The sequence below is a fragment of the Ruditapes philippinarum genome, unplaced genomic scaffold, assembly GCF_026571515.1.
Source record: "Ruditapes philippinarum isolate M1 unplaced genomic scaffold, ASM2657151v2 ctg3987_1_1_1_1, whole genome shotgun sequence".
In the NCBI taxonomy this organism is placed as follows: Eukaryota; Metazoa; Mollusca; class Bivalvia; order Venerida; family Veneridae; genus Ruditapes; species Ruditapes philippinarum.
In genome coordinates this window covers 41754-61888 of record NW_026862515.1, presented here as the reverse complement: position 1 = coordinate 61888, position 20135 = coordinate 41754, and the positions used below count along the sequence as shown (strand labels likewise).

The 20135-nt window shown below is 31.4% G+C and overlaps 1 protein-coding gene across 1 annotated transcript; it reads right to left on the bottom strand.

Moving 5' to 3' along the window:
- Positions 1-3933: 3933 nt before the first annotated feature.
- Positions 3934-18187, bottom strand: LOC132719339 (serine/threonine-protein kinase Nek9-like). Its single transcript, XM_060703103.1, is given in 14 exon segments — positions 3934-4085; positions 5412-5612; positions 5834-5978; positions 7352-7489; positions 7751-7868; positions 8150-8211; positions 9645-9749; positions 10024-10105; positions 10591-10640; positions 11142-11247; positions 11778-11848; positions 12597-12649; positions 12921-13098; positions 18032-18187. Coding segments are annotated over 14 exon segments (1602 nt in total). The 5' UTR covers positions 18173-18187.
- Between the last annotated feature and the right edge of the window lie 1948 nt (positions 18188-20135).

Below are 20135 nucleotides of genomic sequence, written 5' to 3'. Positions count from 1 at the left end.
CTAAAAAATTGGTGAAATTTTACTAATTTTGAAAATTAAATGAATAACTTAATCTTAAAGGTTTTTTAAACTCTCATATGATGGAATTTTCTTTAAACTTTTAAAAATTTATAAAAAAATGATAAAAGCCCGGGTTTTGGGGTGATGGGCTTTTTTTTTTTTTAAAAAAACCAATACATAACAAAATTTTTTTTTTCTTTTTTGTCGTTTTTAAACGTTTTGAACAGAATTGTGGTTAATTTTGTAGTTAGGGGGCTTATAAAATTAAAATGCTTATAATTCGTAAATACTTTTTTCAAGAAATCAAAAACTATACAGGGTTTAGGGACAATCACATGTAATTCCAAAAGGGAAAATAAAAGCCAAACAATTTTGAAAAACTGGAGACCAATAACTTTATTAATATGTTGTTTATAAATTGGCATCTGGTAGTCATCGGCAAATAGAATTAAAGGTGTTTTTAGATAATTTTAGTGTCAAAAGATCAAACTGGATTTGTTAAAAATAGATATATTGGAGAAAAATACTAGATTCATTGTATGATATAATGAAATATACTGAAAGATAATAATATAACCTGGTTTAATTATGATGATCGATTATCGAAGAGAGCAACTTTGGTAACATTAATCTTTTTAAATTTATAGAAAAATGTCTTTTATACTGTTTAACTTTGGTTCCTATGTTAAGGAAATGGATATCATTATTTTATATAATAATGAAACTTGTGTTATTTCCCCTAAATGGTTTTTTATCTACGTTCTTCAAAGTTAAACGAGGCTGTAGGCAAGGTGATCCAATTTCACCGTATTATTTTTCATTTTATGTGCAGAATATTTTGCTATTAAAATAAAACAAATGTAACGATATTAAAGGTATACATATCAGATGGTGAAGAATATAAAAATTACACAATTTGCATGATGATACATCACTATTGTTAGATGGTACTGAAAAAATTCATTAAAAAATGCTCTAAAATTGTTTGACATAAATTTTCAGAGATTTCTGGACTAAAAAGTAAATTTTTGAATAAAACCAAAGTCATTTTGGATAGGTTCTCTTAAGTAAAGTACTAGATCAATCAAGACAAAATGGAAACTTACATGGGGTGATACACAGTTTTAAATTGCTAGGTTTGATATTTTGATTGTAGATTTAGACAAAATGATTGATTTGAATTTTTATGAAAAAACTACAAAAGGTAAAAAATAGTATAAGTCATTGGAAAAAAAAGAATGTTGACACCAATAGGTAAAGTCACTGTTGTTAAGGTCTATTTACTTCCATTATTTACACATTGTTTTACAAGTTTGGCCAACTCCTAGTGCAGTATTTTTAAAGACCCTCAATGATATATTTATGACTTTATATGGGGAGGCAAGGCAAAAATAAAGCAATCAGTTATGACAAAGACATACAAAGAAGGTGGTCTTAACATGGTTGATATTTATAGTTATATACACTGTTTAAAGATAAAATGGCTTAAAAGGTATGTTAGTAATAGTGATGGAAAATGCTTTAACCTTGTAAAATCACTGTTTAATATTGATAAAATTTTTGATACTGGAAAATTGTTCTGTGATTTGATTATTAATAAGATTAAGAATAAATTCTGGATCGATGTTTTGAAAGCCTATATTGTACTTATTGATAAGCTTAATATAGATGATATTGAACAAGTGCTACATATGCCACTATTTTATAACCATAAATTGTTAACAGGAAGTAATATTTTTTTCGTTAAATCTTTATATGATCATGGATTTAGATTTGTAAAGGATATTTTTAAATCAAGATGGAGAATTTTTAGACTTAAGTTACATAGAACAAATTACATGTAAACCAATTAATTTTATACAGTATCATAGTTTTGAAATTGGCAATAAAAAGATACACACAAAACCTTAATATTTGTATTCAAAATGACTTACTGTATGTTCAGTATCCTATTATAAGTTGTTACATCAAACCTATTATAGTTGTCAATAGCAATCATAAATATGTTTATGAAACCATAGTAAAAAATATAGAGGTACCAACGTGCCAAGAAAAATGGATATCTTACTTTGGAGACATTTCCCTAAATTGGCAGTTTATATATGGTTATGTATTTAAATGTACCAAAGATTCATACCTACAATGGTTTCAGACAAGAATTATTCACAGAATATTGGCAACAAACTCTCTTTATTTAAAATGAAAATAGTTAATTCTAAAATGTGCACTTTTTGTGAATGTCAAGAAGAAAACACTGATACATTTATTTTGGGAATGCAAAAAAGATTCAGCCAATATTTCAGTTTCTGAAAGAAAATATACATAATTTTGATACCTTTTTTAATTGTAAATCATTTATTCTTGGCTGTGAAATAAATGACTATAGATATGATATTTTATTTTTAGAATTAAAAAGATATATATATTTGTCTAAGCGAAAAAAATTGTTACCTACTTGTACTGGTTTTAAAAATAGTTTGAAATTAGCTTGGAATATTTATAAAAATATAAATTTGACAACAGAAGAAATCAATAGATGGGCAATTGTTAAATCTCTTATTGTGTAACTGAAATAACTACATCAAAATTTGGTTATTCCACTAATATAAAAGAAAACAACTTCAATGCATACAAGATATTTTTTTCAGATGTTAATTTTTCTTTTTTTTCTTCGTTTTATAAACTAAATAAATGATATAGATATTAATCTTATTAATTACATGTATATGTGTTAACTGTTTAATCATTATGCAATGTGATATAATGACATAATGTATATGATTTGTTTGATATATATGTTGAGATGTTTGTATAATTTTATGACTTGATTGATATATACATTATGATTGAATTATATTTGCAATACATGTAAGGTATGATGGGGATGCCCTCGACCCCTTCAGACCTATTACGAGGAAAATAAACGGGGTTACCCAGTTGGGGCCTCAAAAAAAAAAAAAAAAAAAAAAAAAAAATTTTAACTGAGTTTCTAAGTCAAAAAGGGCCATAATTCAAATAAAATCCTTAACAGAATTACCTTCTCCTGCCCATGTTTGGGACCATGATGGTAAACAAGTATTCCAACTTTCAATTTAATATCTCAACCAGTTCAGTCAAAAAGTTGACTGGTACAAAAAACTTAACCAAGATTCTAAGTCGATAAAAGGCCTTAATTTTTAAAACAAATCCCTGACAGAGTTACCTTCTCTTGCGTACAGATGGGGGTAATGATGTGAAATAGCATTAAAAGTTTCAAAGCAATATCTCAAAGGGTTAAGGCAATAAGTGGATTTTACCCATATTCAATGTATTTTCTAAGTCAAAAAGGGGCATAATTCTGTCAAAAACCTTGACAGAGTTATGTCCTCTTGTCTGTTGATGAAGGTCGTGATGGTAAACAAGTATGGTCAGTTTCAAAGCAATACCTCCAAAGGTTTTGAAATAAAGTGAGGTGGTACAAAAAACTTAACCAAGCTCAATACACTTTCTAAGTCAAAAAAGGGCCATAATTCTGTCAAAAACCTTGACAGAGTTATGTACTCTTGTCTGTAGATGGAGGTTATGATGGTGAACAAGTATGGTAAGTTTCAAAGCCATACTTGTAATACTTCTGAAATAAAGTGGGGTGGTACGAAAAACTTAACCAAGGTGTGACGCCAACGCTAACACTAACGCCGACGCCGGGGCGAGTAGGATAGCTCCCCTTTTCATAGAAAAGTCGAGCTAATAATATATGATAAGTTACACACAATCCCCTAAGCCTTTCTTCATATTTGTGGTGTGTTAAGTTTAAAGTCTCCAGTGACAAACATTAATTTTGATCATAAAAAAAAAATCCTTACCCTTGTTTTTTTCTTTATATTTTACAAGTGATATTCTCACTTTTTTACTTCTGTCAATATAAAAGTATGAGACTTACTGAAAATATTGTGTTTATATCATAAAACACCATTCCCTAAACTGACATCTTTTTCCCCTTTTTTCTGTCTTACAAACAATATTAATTTTTATCAAATTTTAAGATTGTGTATGTAATACCTTCTGAGGACTGGCAAAATCATCTTCAGATCCAAGCCCTAATCTACCTGAAATATTCAATCAAATAAAATTCACTATAAATGTGTTCATAGCCATTTAAAGATAACAGAAATCACATTTTTGTAAACAATTCATTTTTATACCTCAAGTGCAATATTTTCATATATCTACAATTTAATTTTGCATAAAGTAAATTCAATGCCAAAATTTTTTTCCTATGTTGTGCAATTTCTAATTTTTATTTACAGTAGAACTTCGGTAAGTCGAAGTTGAAGGGACTTGCGTAAAACTTCGACACATCGGGACTTCGACTCATGAATCGCTCTCAATTCCATGACAAAATTTCGACCCGTGACTAGTCCTAATACGAAACCTATTTCAGGTTTGTCCATCATTATTCTGATATTTACATTTTACAATGATAAATATAGCATGTTAAAAAACGTTTTTCACGGCTAATTATTTGGACTGTCAAAGAGTTACAAAAGGCGTATGAATACGAAAGGGCGATAGCTAAACCAGCTTATAGTAAATATTTCGCGTGTTATTCTCACGCGACACCGGGTCAAAGATCCCCGTTTTCAAATGAAAGTAGTTCTTACTGTTTACTTTCAAATACCACTACGGCAATTAAAATAGTTACGCTTAAAGCATTTTATCACACATTTTATCGCAAACAAAGGCTGTTTGAACACACAGCTGTGTTATAAACACCTATCACACAAATTGTTTGGAAATCGTCTTCGCAGTCAGATAAGGTGTGAAAATGTCTCGAGATCGAAGGTGTCAAAACAATCCAACGACTTCGACTTATTTGTGGTAAATTGCACTAGATTTAATTTATACGGACCACGAAAAAAACTTGACACATCAAAAAATTCGACACATAAAATTTCGACTCATAAATAGGTTTTTATAAGGAATATATAAAGGGGGAAAGTCGGGACTTTCATTATTCTTCGACACATCGAGAAAATCGACTAATCGAAGTTCGACTCATAGAAGTTCTACTGTATATGTTACTGCATTTCAGAAATGTTATTTCAATTCTAAAACAGCAGAATTACATTAGATTATATACACTATTGACAGCAATGCTCACTTTTATGGTGGTTTGACATAGTTATTTTTTATAACATCATAAATTGAACAAATTTACAAAGAACATTATCATATTAAAATATGTACAATGCATGTAAAAGAAGAGTAAGAGTTTATAATTTTTTTAGCCATTTCCATGTTTTTGAAATTTCTTTTATCTCTGAAAGTATTAAATAAACTAATATGATTAAGAACAAAATAATGTACATGTATTCACTGTTGTACATGTATAAGTATTATATTTAAAATAATATTTTTAACAAAAAGTTTACCAAATTCTCCACATCCCCATGTGTAGACATCACCATCTTTAGTTAGAGCTACAACATGATTATCTCCACATGACACCTCTTGTACCGGACAACTCATGAACACATTAACACAGACAGGGGAGGTAACCTCGTCACCTTCCTCGTTATCACAACCAAGACAACCATAGAAATCCGAACCAAAACTGTATACTTGACCTTCATCTGTACAATAGTAACAGTCATAATGCATCAGGTATAGCATATACATAGTAAAAAATAGTTCAACATTCTTCTAGTATTTTTATCAATTCATTTTAAGAATAAAATCAATAAAAAAATTTCATGCTTTGATGCATTAAAGAATAAAGGAGTCAGCCACAAGTTGACATTTTCAGTTTTCCTTTTTGCTATGCTTGAATACATGTTTTCATGACAATATTTACCTGAGACACAGATAGTAAAATCCTCGCCACATTCAGCCTGTATAATTCCCACTCCCTCAAACGCATCAACCTTCTTTGGTGTTTTATATGCTGCTGTGTTACCATGTCCTAGCTGACCAACTATCTTATCACCTCCTTGTAAATTCTACATAAAATATAACATTTTTGCACCTTTGTCCTAATATGACATTCTTGTCTGATTGGTTTTACCCAGACTTTTACACATTTTTTTTGTTTTATCTGGGCAGTCAGACCACCTTGTTGGCTTTGTAGATTACTCACCAGGAATTTACTTATTTTTCTGCAAGTGGCTGCCTGGTCTAATCCCAATGATTTCAGATCAGTGATAAAGGGACAGATGACTATATGACTTAATGTAAGAGATTATATTAAACAAGAGGGCCATGATGGCCCTGAGGTCGCTCACCTGTATATAGGCCCACGGAGCGGGGCCAATTTAAACCCCAGGGCTTTTATTTGAACAAACTTGGAAGACACCCATTAGAAGATGTTTCATGATTTTAAGTTTTTACTACACACATATAATGAAAAAAAATGATCTCCCCCCCCCCCCCTGGGCAGGGCCAATTTTAACCAAAGGGCTTTTATTTGAACAAACTTGGTAGACACTCATAAGAAGATGTTTCATGCTAAACATCTAAGCTCTAGCTCATTGGGTTTTTTAAAAGAAGTTTTTATAGTTAAAAACAATGACACCCCTGGGGCGGGGCCAGTTTTGACCCCAGGGCTTTTACTTGAACAAACTTTGTAGACACTTACTAAAAGATGTTTCATGTTTAATATCTAAACTCTAGCTCTTTGGGTTTTTTAAAAGAAGATATTTAAAGTTCTGCATGGAATTAAATTCTTTGAACAATTTTTAAAGGTGACCACCAAAGGAACATTCCTGTGAAGTTTGGATGAAATTGGCTTAGTGGTTTATGAGGAGATGTCATTTAAAGTAAAAGTTTACGGAGGGATGACGGACGGACGACAGACGAAAAGTGATCACAAAAGCTCACCTTGCCACTTTGAGACAGGTGAGCTAAAAATACATGTTTGCCTTCCTTTTTATTATTAATTTATGCTATTATGTGAAGCTAAATTATTAATCATGATAAAAAATAACACATCAAGGTAATTTGCTAATAAAAAATAATTCATACATGAATAGCAATGAAACTACTAGAAACATCTGTGCTTAATCTCTATTTCTAAAATAAAATTTGTTGAGAATAGATATTGTTAAAATGTATCACAGTTCTTTAAGTAATAGAGAACTTAAAAGTTTACATATCAAAGGAATAAAATATAAATATAAAATACCACTTTGCTACAATGTGTCTTGTGAAATATTACTAGATAATGGATAATTATTTGCAAATTATCTCACAATATGTCTTGCAATACATCTTGCATAATAAGAGTATTGAAATAATTCAACAGGCATCCTTAATAGTATATTTTTATTTAAAATAAGAAGTTCATGTTTTTTTATGTTTTAATAGATTCACTTACCGCCCATGTGTACACTTCTTTCTCCATGGTAACCACAGCAAAATGACTGTGACCAGCTGATACCTGTGCTGCACTCCTGCCCTTTATAAACATGTCCTGTTTCTGTGGTACCACCTTACCCCCACCCCACTGGAACACCTGAGAATTTACAAAAATTGAAATAATAACATTTTATCAATATCATAACATATTTACACTTGACTTGTTACACATGAACTTGAATTAATACTTACCAATTTCTGATCTTTAATCAAATATAATTTGAACTTTCACTGAAACAAACCAACGGGTTTTCTTTGTCTTCAAAATTGGGAAAATCTAAAGTTCTAATTAAATTTATTGAACATATAAACAAAAAATTATGTTAACATTTAGAAAAGTGTTGTTGTACTGACTGACCTCAGTGACCTTTGATTTGACTACTGGTACCACTGTTTGTTCTGTTACAGATACAGATGTCTGGATCCTGGCTCTCCTAGCTCCTGTGTTTAACTCATACACACGCTTTTCTAAAACACTAAAATAAATAATACTAATTAGTACACAAAGACAGGATCAAAATATTATTTTTTTTCAAATCATGAGCATATATCTTATATAGCTTTAAAAGTTTTATTTTTATATTGAAATACATGGAAAAAAAATTGGTTAAAAACAACATATTTTTTTAAGCTATCATTACAATTTTACATAATAAAAAATGTTTTTCCATTACACTGCTATAATTTATAAATACTCTGATATATGTTTCAATATTATTGTGTAAATCATGTCGTATATATAATTATCAAGGAATACCTTCTATTACTGAGGACTTCACTTTCTATAACTTCTAGTGCAGAAGGTCTGTCTGCAGGATCCTGTAATGTATTATATGTGATTTATTATATGTGATGTATGACATGTAATGTATTACTATATTATATGTGTCAGATTATATGTAATGTATTACTGTATTATATGTAATGTATTTACTGTATTATATGTAATGTATTACATGTAATGTATTATTGTATTATATGTAATGACTCTATTACTGTATTATATGTACTGTATTATACAAGATGTTTTATATGTGATGTATTATATGTAATATATTACTGTATTATATGTCATGTATTACACGAGATGTTTTATATGTGATGTATCATATGTAATATATTACTGTATTATATGTCATGTATTACACGAGATGTTTTATATGTGATGTATCATATGTAATATATTACTGTATTATATGTAATGTATTACTGTATTATATGGGATATGTTATATGTGATGTATTATATGTAATATATTACACTGTATTATATGTAATGTATTACTGTTTATACAAGATGTTTTATATGTGATATATTATATGTAATATATTATTGTATTATATGTAATGTATTATTGTATTATACGGGATGTTTTATATGTGATGTATTATATGTAATATATTATTGTATTATATGTAATCTATTATATTTGATGTATTATATATTAGTTCTTGTTCTATTTTTTGCAAAACTAACACTGTTTCAATTGTATTGGAAATGATCAGCTTTTAATTTTGAAGGAAGGTTCACTATGTTTTATTTCTGTCAAGCATGAGTAGAATCACTGACTTTAGGTATACAAGCTTGTACTCCTGCAGGTGTAATTAGAATCATCAGTGGAGAGTGACACAAGATATTCAAAACCAATGACTTGTACTTTTTGGTTTAGTACCTATATAATTGATATGAATCATGTTTAATGATTTTTTTACGCTCCAATAAGAAGCATAGGCATATAAACATGCAACTTTGTTAACATAAGCTAAATATATAAGCTTATAAAACATGCTTAGATAGGAAAACATAAACTTTAAAGAGAATTCCTTGAAAAGATTTTTCTAAGAACAAAAAAAGCAACTAAATGAAAGATTTTTAGAACATTTAATAAGAAACAATACATATTGTGTGTAGTGGGCGTGATAATAATGTAAGTGTAACTAGCCAACTATTATTATTAATTTAATACAGAATTTCAAAATTTCTAATTCTCAATTAATAACATATATCTGTCAATATTTAAATCATATACCTTATTGTTTCCATTCAACACAACTTGAGGGTTTGCATGATTTCAATAACTGAGGGGGTTTAATATTAGAACTATAAAAATGTGCTTTACAATGTTTTTTTACGATAAACTACAGATTTTTTAATGATTTTAAATTATAGGAGTGACATAAGTTATTTTTTAAATAACAATATTTAGATTTTTTTTGGATTGCTGACACTTTAAGATAGGAAAGTTGTCTAACCTTCTGCAGTAATTTATCAACTAGATCCCTAATAGCCTTAGAATATCTGCCATCCACACTGCCATGTTCACCACATACTATCTCATATGCCAGCCGTAGATGATTCTATAGTAAAACAAATAAATGCATAATTATCTTAATATATTAACACACAAACTGAATTTTATTTGAAAACTTATAAATGGCAACTACTCTAGACCTATTTTTTCAAATATCTGTAACATTAAATATAACTAAAAATTGAGTAAAACATTTAAATTTTGCAATAAAATGAGAAATCTGAGGCCAGAAAAATATATGAACACTGGGATGCAATACTGGATAAGTTTTTACAGCTGTCGTGTAAAACTGAACATCTGCAGTCAAAAGTTAGACTTACAGTTCCTTGGAAAGTTCTAGTCAGCGTTAGAAGTTCATATAATACACATCCAAGCGCCCACATATCTGTTTTATAGTCATACCTGTAAATCAAATTTCATCATTATAGTTCTTAACACTTGCTGTTTAAAGATTTTTTTCTTCTGAAGATATATATCATTTAAAACTAATGGTTTATTACATACATTGTAGTACTTTCCTTGGCTCAATTTATGAATATATTTTTTGTTATGAAATGTAGACACAACTAGAGTTAAACATTCAAAAAACATTAAAAAAGGGCAATTTAGAAGTGTGTATCAATACTTTACCATTAAGAGACTAGCCTTTGCCACCACTATACAACCTGACTCCATATTGTTGGTAGCTCTAATTTTGTATTCTAATATTGAAATATTGGCGGTTTCAGTTTTACACAAACTCAGCAAGTTAAGGGATAATAAAAGAAATATATGCTTTGGCTATCTCATTGTTCAAAAATGTGATACAAATTGTATTATGACATTTCATACATGTGCATGATATTGCTAAAGTTAAGAAAAAATGATGATTGTTATAAGTGACTTACTTTGCTCCCTTCATTATTTCAGGTGACATATACAAAGGTGTACCAAGCACCTGAAATAAATCAATCTTATGTTATGTACATGTAGATCAATAATATGCCCAAACTGTTTTGCATTAGGATTATTCTTACTGTAAATTATCAAATTATAATTTCATTATACATATATATCTACACAGGCATTATTTAGTTGTTGTTATTTTTAGAGAGGTGGGTTATACTTTTAGTTAAACTACTATTAAAAGAGACTAAAGTGGGCAGGAAATTTAGAACAAAGTGACTTCATCCACTAAGAAAACTCAGGAGAAAATTTGATACCAAGTGACTAAAGTTTCTTATGAATGTGCTTTTTAATGAAAAATATATTTTTTGTTTTTATTTTCATCTGTTGTTTTTCTATTAAGCTTTTAATATGTCTATCTCTTCAACCTCTCAAAATACTGAGAATATAAAAACTTGCTGAAACAAATACATTAAATCACTTTAAGAATGTAAGTTTATATTAACCATTCCGTGTAAGTTTAAAATCTACACACTGTACAGAAAATACCTACAGTCTGGGCCATTTCTGATGTTGATTCGAGAACTTTTGATATACCAAAATCTCCTAACTTTAAAAGGTCTGTCTTCGTCATGAAGATGTTTAAACACTTTACATCTCTGAAATACAAGTATACAATATAATATGTAATATCTTCTACTACTTCTAGCAATTATGAGTATTACAACAGGAAAACACAGTCATGTAAATAAGCAAGTGAAAATGACTTACACAAGATAAACGGGATTAAGCTACTATAATTATATGTTCATGATAAAGCATAAACCTGATGTCATTTAAAAAAGTATCTTGCATAAATTGTAATCAGATCCAGGCACACCCAAGGAATTCTTGAAACAGCTTTGTTCTAGAATCTAAATTCTCATTCAGAATGTTGTTAAAACTTTTAAGGGTAGGACAAGGTATTGTAGTTGTGGTGTATTTAACATCACTGTGATTTGGTTTAAACATATTTATTTAATCTAGATACTGAAATAATTTCTTGCAACTTATATTAATCACTTTCGATTCTGCTTCCTGGAACCAATAGTACAGGTGTCATATGAAGAAACATGGTTGTGACACAAACCAAACAAAATCATATTGGAAATATCATTAGTTTTATAGGCTGTTTTCTATTTTAGCCTACCTGTGAATGATACCATGTTCATGACAATGAGCTAAAGCAGATGTCAGCTGGAACAAGTACCATTTCACAACCTGAAATATTCATACAAAAATCTTACTTATAGTAAATAAATGTAGGACAATTGATAAAATTTGTTCAAGTGTTTTTTTTGCACTCTGATGTACTTTCAATTTAAATACTTCAGTTACAAGACAATTTATATTGAACTTGTGAAATTTACATCATTCAGTATTCCAGAAGAAAGGAAGCATCCTAGAGTGTGCGTACCTGATGTAATCTGAAGTAACCAAACAGCAACCTATATTCCCAAATTTTTCAGACATACACTAGTTCACAAGCTAGGAAGGGAGTGAAAGACTTACATGCATATTCAATCCTGTGTGCAATTGATTTGAAAAGACAGAAGATAAAAACACTTAACACATGATATATTAAATACATTTCAAATATATTTTCTCCTTACCCAAGACAAAGACAATTCTTGGGGTTTGTTATCATTTGAACTATCTCTTACACGTTTATTCTTTTACACTAAAACCCCTACAAAATATATCTATGACATTCCAAGGGTATTCTTTCCATGTGGGAAGCAAGTTTCAAGGTTTTTGTGTTTTCAGGAAGCATGACAATTGAACCCCCTTGTTGTTGTGCATAATTATAAACAGGTCCAAGCACATCCCTAGAATGCTTGAAAAAATTGGTCTGGAATCTAAAATCTCATCTAAAATGTTGAATCTTTTAGGACAAAACATGATACTGTAGTTGGGGATTCAAGATACATTTCTAATAAACATCAATGTGAAAGCAAAATCAACTCACATCTTCTTGAAAAAGTTCATTCTGTTTATCAATTTTTTGAGCCAATGTACCACCTGAAATATACATATTGCATATGATGAAAATTAAAAAATAACAAATGTACAACATATATAATTTTCAGAAAATGCATCAGAGTTCTTTACATAAAATATTATTAGCTTAAAAAAGAGAATGAAATAGCACTAAATAAATACATACATGACTCTTTGCTGTAGTAATATTATAAGAAGTCTGAATATTATAAGAAATAAACAAATAATTTAACACAATGTTCTTGAGTTCATAGAAAGGTAAGATACCTAATTGAAATAAAGAATACTTTACCATTTGCATACTCAAGTTCAATGAGTAATGTTTCACCATCAAGGAAGTGATTATAATAAGTTATAACATTTGCATGATTGAGAAGGGAGAGAATATCTATCTCGTTAACAGCATCTCTTTTCTCCTTCTCTCCTAGTCTTGCCATGTTGATTTCCTTCCATACCACCAGGCTGTTGTCCTATAAAAAAAAAAAACATACACATATACACAATGTACACAAAAAACATAGCATCACCTATATTTAACATGTTACCTGGGACTCAGTATAAATATTTATGCCCAGATGGGTGTGTCTGTGGCTGAGTGTTGTTAAAGTTGATGACTTCAAACCACTTGCCACTCAACGCTATGGTTTAAATCCCTTCAGGGACTCTGGATTCTTTTATGTTAGGAAGCTATCCAGCTAGCTTAGGGAATGTCAAATTGTGCCTGGTTTTGCCTGATATAATACATTAAAGAAACCTGAGGTCTTCCTCCACCAGTGAAGCTGGAAAGTCTCCATATAACCATTACAGTGTTGATGCGACATTAAACCCAATTATAAAAAAATGCCCAAGATTTTAATGCCTTTTCTTGCTAACTTAAATGACAGTCATACAGACATTTAAAACTGGGAAGTCAAACAGCTTTACGGTGCATCATGCTTTCAACTACATGTTTATATATATTTGCAAAGAACAGAATTCAAATTGTTTAAACATATTTATTTAAGCTAGATTGTGAAACAAGTTCTTGCAACTTATTATAATCACTTTCGAGTCAACTTCCTGGAACCAACCAGTACCGATGTCATAATTATGAAGAAACATGGTTATGACTGGAGTATAGCTCGAACCCATGATCTCTGGGTTGAGAGGCAGACACCTTAACCAATAGGCTACCGCTCCCCTTCAAATTCAAATTTAAAAAAATTTAAGAATATTAATTAGTGTAATACCTATAAAAATATTAATAGTTTCTGCCACCTTCTTGTTTTTTAGGCACAGCTACTTTTAAAATTTCAAAAAACATTTCTAATCTAGTATTCTTTTATGACACAAGAAAAATTTCTATCACATTCCTAAAACATTTTTAAATGGGCATTTCTTTTCTGAGTCGTGCAGACTGAAGATCAGTTTACACAGTCTTTCATTTTCAGCTCTGATTCCCCAGCATACTTTCATATTATTAGCAAAATTGATTGTAAAATGTAAACGGTAGCTGCGTGTTTATCATCACAATTTGTTTAATAAAATAAGTACTACCAAGGGACACCATACTGTGGTACCCTACCTTGAAATTTACTACAACTCCTCAATTTGACACTGAGATTTCAGGAATGTGCAAGGGTATGAAAAAAATGTGAAAGCCTGACTGTGACATGAACCCTTTTGGCTGCACAATTCACTCACCACTACTACACACTTATTTTTACTTTCAAAACAAGGCCATTTTATGTTTCATATGATATCTTAATTGAATCCATCCATTGGAGTACACAAATTCACTTGAAATCAAATTTCAGGCTCAATAGTGAGCTCATTAAGCAGGCCCCAAGGGCCTACTCGCAAAGGAAACTTTAGGGTAACGCAAGTACCTGTGCTAGATAGTAATGGTTTTGAAAACTTTTGCCGGAAGTACTGCAAAATTATGGGTAATAGACCAACCGCAACCTTTAGACTTACAAAATAATGACAAAATCGGAGGAATACTGATTGAAAACGAATGTGTATTCTGGTCTCCTGTGCACTTCTATGGGAACCATTACAGGACAGGTGACCAGAATAAACGGAAGCAGTGTATAAAATACCAAATGGCACTTTTAAAATGGCAAATGTAAATGAACGGTTATTTTAACTGACTTCCCCGTTCATAGACTTTGCCTAATTTCATAATTATTATCTGAACTATAATCTGGTTCCCCGTACTTATTATTGTTCCCATCTATGTTCTCTGACGGGTGGAGTCATTTTAGATATCATATAAAATGACATGAAACATGAAATGGCTGTATATTATAAAGTGTGTGGATGTGTTGAGTGAATTGTGCAGTCGAAAGTATGCAGTTCTATGTGTATTGAAACATTAAATGTGTAGCTGCCAATAGGTTTAAATTAATATGAAATTAGGCAAAGCCTATGAACGGGGAAGTTGTTAAAAATTCCTTTCATTCTTTCCATTTTAAAGGTGTCATTCGGTATTACATGCACCGCTTTCGTTTTCACTCAGAACACTCGACGATTATCATTTATCCAAAAAGTTGAGATTTGTTCCGTTATCGGAATACCCCGCCTTTTATCATTGAGTTACATTGTAAATGGCGGCGCCCGACTAGAACTGACACTGAAATTTCATTGATAGGTATAGAATTCTATATATTTTTTAATTGTTTTTTATTTGATTTTCTTTTAAATATACACATGTAGTCTATAGCCGGGCAAGCCAAAGCCCCGACCCGCTTCGCAGGCCCGGTCTTTGACTTCCCCGTATAATGTACTATAATTTCTGTCAAAGAGTTCACTTTGAGGCTTTCATATAAATTCTATTTCGGGAAAAAAGTATAGTGCAAGTAACCTGCCAGTAATGATTCCCGGTGTGTCCCCCAAAAAAATACGACAGGGAACCAAAATAACCTCCAAACTTATCATAGGGAAGTCAAAGGCCGTGACCACAAAGCTTTGGCTTGCCCGGCTATAGACTACACACAAGTGTATATTTAAATTAAAAGAAAGTCAAATAAAAACCAATTAAAGAATATATAGAATTCTATACCTATATACCTTTCAATGAAATTTTCAGTGTTAGTTCTAGTCGGGCGCCACCATTTTCAATGTAACTGGTCACTTGATAATTATCAGACAGGGTATTCCGATAATGAACAATGGCAACTTTTCAGATAAATAATAATCGTCAAGTATTCCCAGTGAAAACAGATTGAGAAGCGGTGCATGAAATACTGAATGACACCTTAAAAACGGAAAAATGAACAATTTCTTAAACGACTTCCTCGTTTATAGGTGTGGTGAGGTATGGTAGTGTAACCGTAATCCGGAATATACCACTCCCGGAAGGTACGAGATTTAGTCCGGGCAAGACGAGAACAATACCTAGCCGCCATCTTGTAAGAAGGCAATTTAAAACAGCAAGATAAATCCTAAGAATCTGAGAGATATAAATAGTCATCTGTACAGGGAAAGTGTTTCAAGTTAAGCAGAACACTTTAAAGGCTTTGCCAAATTTCATATTACAAATGATTTTGATGTACTTTTGGCAAAAGTTTTCCAAACCATCACTTTTGAAGATAATCATGTTATCATAATGCCCACTTTGCGAGCAGGCCCATGACTACTCTTCTTCTTCTTCTTCCGGATAATGTGCTGGGCCCCTCTGGAGCATCGTCGCACAATTGTGACTATATTTACATGAGTGAAGGGAACATCAAGTGCAGCTAAAAACAGGTTAAAAACACCATGCTCCAGAGTGCAGCGCACCCATCCTCGTCTTGAAGACCTCTAGGGACGGGGCTGTCATCACGACTTCTGGTAGGCTGTTCCAAAGTCGGATCCCAGAAGGAAAGAACGAGTACTTGTATGAGTTGACACTGGTAAAGTGTTGTAGGTACTTGTTGGCATGGCCTCGGGTGTGTACTCCAGCAGGGATCAGTATGTGCAGCATGTCCACTCAATTTTAAATGTAGGGGTACATGTACCCCCTGTCATTGAAAATTGGGGGTACATTTCAAAATCTGGGGGTACACATAAGTTTAAACATGTTTTTGTTTGTAAGAACATTTTATATAAATGTAGTATAATATAGTATAATTATTGTTTTGTTTTGTTAATATTTTTCATGAAATTATTTCATTTTAATGCATCAACACATGGAAATCGTTCTTTGTTTTTTGTTGTTTTTTTTTCACTTTTATACCAAATATATCAAATTTTATTCTGGTTAAATAAGTCCACTCTATAGACAAAAAGTTTATATTTGTAAAAAAAAAAAAAAGTAAATGTATATAGGCAGCGTTTAGCGGAATGAATAGGAAAATCGTGTACAGCTTCACACAGTGTGTTAGAGATTCATCCGATCGACAATTATTTTAGCAAATATCTTCAAAATGGGGGCAAATTGAAGATCGATATTTAAAGATTTAATCCTGATTTAATAATAAAGGAACAATTCATTCTCATGTTTGGCTTGGAAACTGAGAATTTTTGCGAAATTTTAGGGTTTCTGAAATTTCGGCGAACGTGAAATCGCCGATGTTCAGGATCAATTTTCGGATCAAAGAAAAGCGTACGTGTATTTTGGTTAGTTGTCCTGGCATTTCGGCACAATATGTTAAATTATTAATACTCTTATAGAATGTTTTGCAAGAATGAAACGAAAGCATAATTTTGCTTAGAAAGTGCCGAAAATTTCGAGAATAATTCAAAATTACACTTATTTGTAATTTGAGAAAACAGTCTTTAAACTTGCGGCGTAAATAGTCAATATTCTTATCCTTTTGTCGGTAAAATTTGCTAATTTCCAATCAACTGTTGATCAAAGATGTTAAATTATCACCTCGTGTTATATCTGGTAATTACATGTACAGCGCGTGTATACATTAGTCTGATCTCTATTGCGTGATAATGATTGAAAGTGTTATCGCTGATTGGCTAATCGCTTCACGGGTCGATGGCCATAGGACCCGCCGCCTACCTATAGACTGACACGCGCTGACGTATTTGTGTATTTGTGGTCGTTTAATGCGTCCCCAGGCAAAATTAAGCGTACATAGGCTATCCCAAACATTCATTCTGACAATTTTACTTTGCGTGCATGTACCCCCTGCTTACAATTTTTATGCGTGCATCTAGAATTTTGTGCGTGAATTACGCACTGTAGTGCGTGAATGGGCATGCTGATGTGATGGGCTCGGATATCCACCAGGCTGTTAATGACTCTGTACATCATCAATCACTGCTTTGGTTTGCTGACGGCGGGCTTCTAGAGTGTCCCAGCTTAGAGCTTCCATCTTCAAGCTCACTATTTAAATTTTGCGTAAACAGTCAGAAATTCATTAAGTAAATAACCAAAAAAAGTTCAAAAATCTTGGGCACAATTGAAAAAATACAAATTATTCATACTTCAATCTTCCTGTAAAGATTTGCTTCTGCAAAAGCCCCCGAGCCTAAACCGCGGACAAAAATATAAGACGTTTCATGTCCGCCGTCTAAATAAGGCTGATTTAACTCAGAAATAACTGGGTCCTGTTCCTTGGCCGCCATTTGTAAACAAATCACATGGTTCTTGGCCACATTCACTTAAAGCGTCTGTCCCATTGATTGATTGATGGTACCAGTAATCTGCGGTGCGCATAAGAAATGATACATTGGGATTCAATCGCAACTACTCGGCCCTTTCCGTCAGTCTTCGGATAAGGACCTCGAACACAATAGTATGAATACACAGAACGGATGCGGTATTCCGGTCTAACCTACGCTAAGAAACTAAACATGTAAACAAACAGTAATTTAATGCTGGGAGTTGTTGACACGTTTATTTCCAATATATGTAGTAAAAGTCCACCTGAAATAAGTGAATTCATAGGTACAAAAGCAAACAATACATTATTTATATATTTACTAATATGGCTGTGAAACCGAAAGTACAAAATACCAACCTGTTGACATTTGGTCGGATTTATTTAAAATTGAACATCAGAGGGCATATTTAAATAACAAATTGTTGTCGGACATATTTTCAAGCATAAGAGTACCGGAACAGACATTAGATGTCAAATATATACATTCGTTTTACATTATCTCTGTTTCTGTTTACATCAGTAAACCACGTGGTAGAACTACTTTCAATCCGTATTGTTTCCGAGGTCAATATTGTAGATAATGGCCGAGGCAGTTCTAGTCCAACTAATTAGACTTGTCAAAGAGACACCGAGATAATTTTGGACGGGCGCTGTCTTTTTCCAAGTCCAACCACGAACTGCATTTTTATGCACGGACGCTTCCCAATTAGAAGTTGTTGGGAGCGAAAACTGGAAAAGTTTCAAAGAAACGGTCTACATTACCTGAAAGAGAACCGTTTTTTATGCAAGGTTCCAAATTATCATACTTCAAAGTCGAACAGAAGTCTAAATATTCCACTTTAATTTTTTTAATCGTTGAAAATTATTGAAAGCGGCCATATTGGAAAACGGTGTCATGGTAAAATTGTAAACACTGGTAAAATCCATGGTGTAACACAGGTATCGGCGGCAATCGATTGTATTTGCCAAGCTTTATTATACAATTTGTTTATGTTATTTATATGAATTATTGCAGGAATAACTCTTTTATTCACACACAAATATTTCAGCATTAAAAAGAGAATGTGTAAAGGAAATTATGATAACCTTACTTAGAAATTAAATAGTTTATGATGTCCGATGTCAGATCATACTGCATTTAAGTCCGTTTAAATTGTCAAATTAGATATTATTAAGTTGGAATTTTTTAACATCTGTGATCATTAGGTGAAATTTCTGAACTACCTTTTTATTTTATAACCCTGCCATGATTTCCCACATACGAAAATACAATGTAATTGTAGGTACATCTTAATTAATGAATTATAATTATATACTATACATGATGAAGCAAAGAAGAATTTCAATTTATATTACACTCCATATCATTTTCTAGTTTATTTTCTTTAAAAGAAATTGAGGACGGTTGTGTATGGGAAGAAGTTCAAAACAACCCAAAATAACTTTAAAACTCTGAAAAAAAATCTTAAAATTTCAAACTATAAAATGTTAAAATAATAAAGTCACAGCAATAACACGTATAATATCATTTTTTATTTTTCCAACGTTTCGGCAAATGTATGCCTTTTTCAAGGTAAATAAATAATAATAATATCAACGGACGTGACGTCGTAATTTTACAATTAACGTCACGCCCACTTTAGCGGAAAAACGAACAAATACGAACAATTCCAATTCATGATAAAAGAGATAAGTGCACCAAACAAAGCATCAAAATATAAAAACGACACAATAGATATCGGATTAATAAATACGAATATTTCCTATAGGGTTTAATTATAAAAAATAATTATTTTTTTTTTAAACTATAAAATGGAATTTCAGACAGTCCTCAGTAAAATATAATTGTCGCACAGATTTGACGGGGTTTATGATAAAAACACAGCAAGCGGAAATTTAGTGACCGTTATTTAGATGTTGAATAG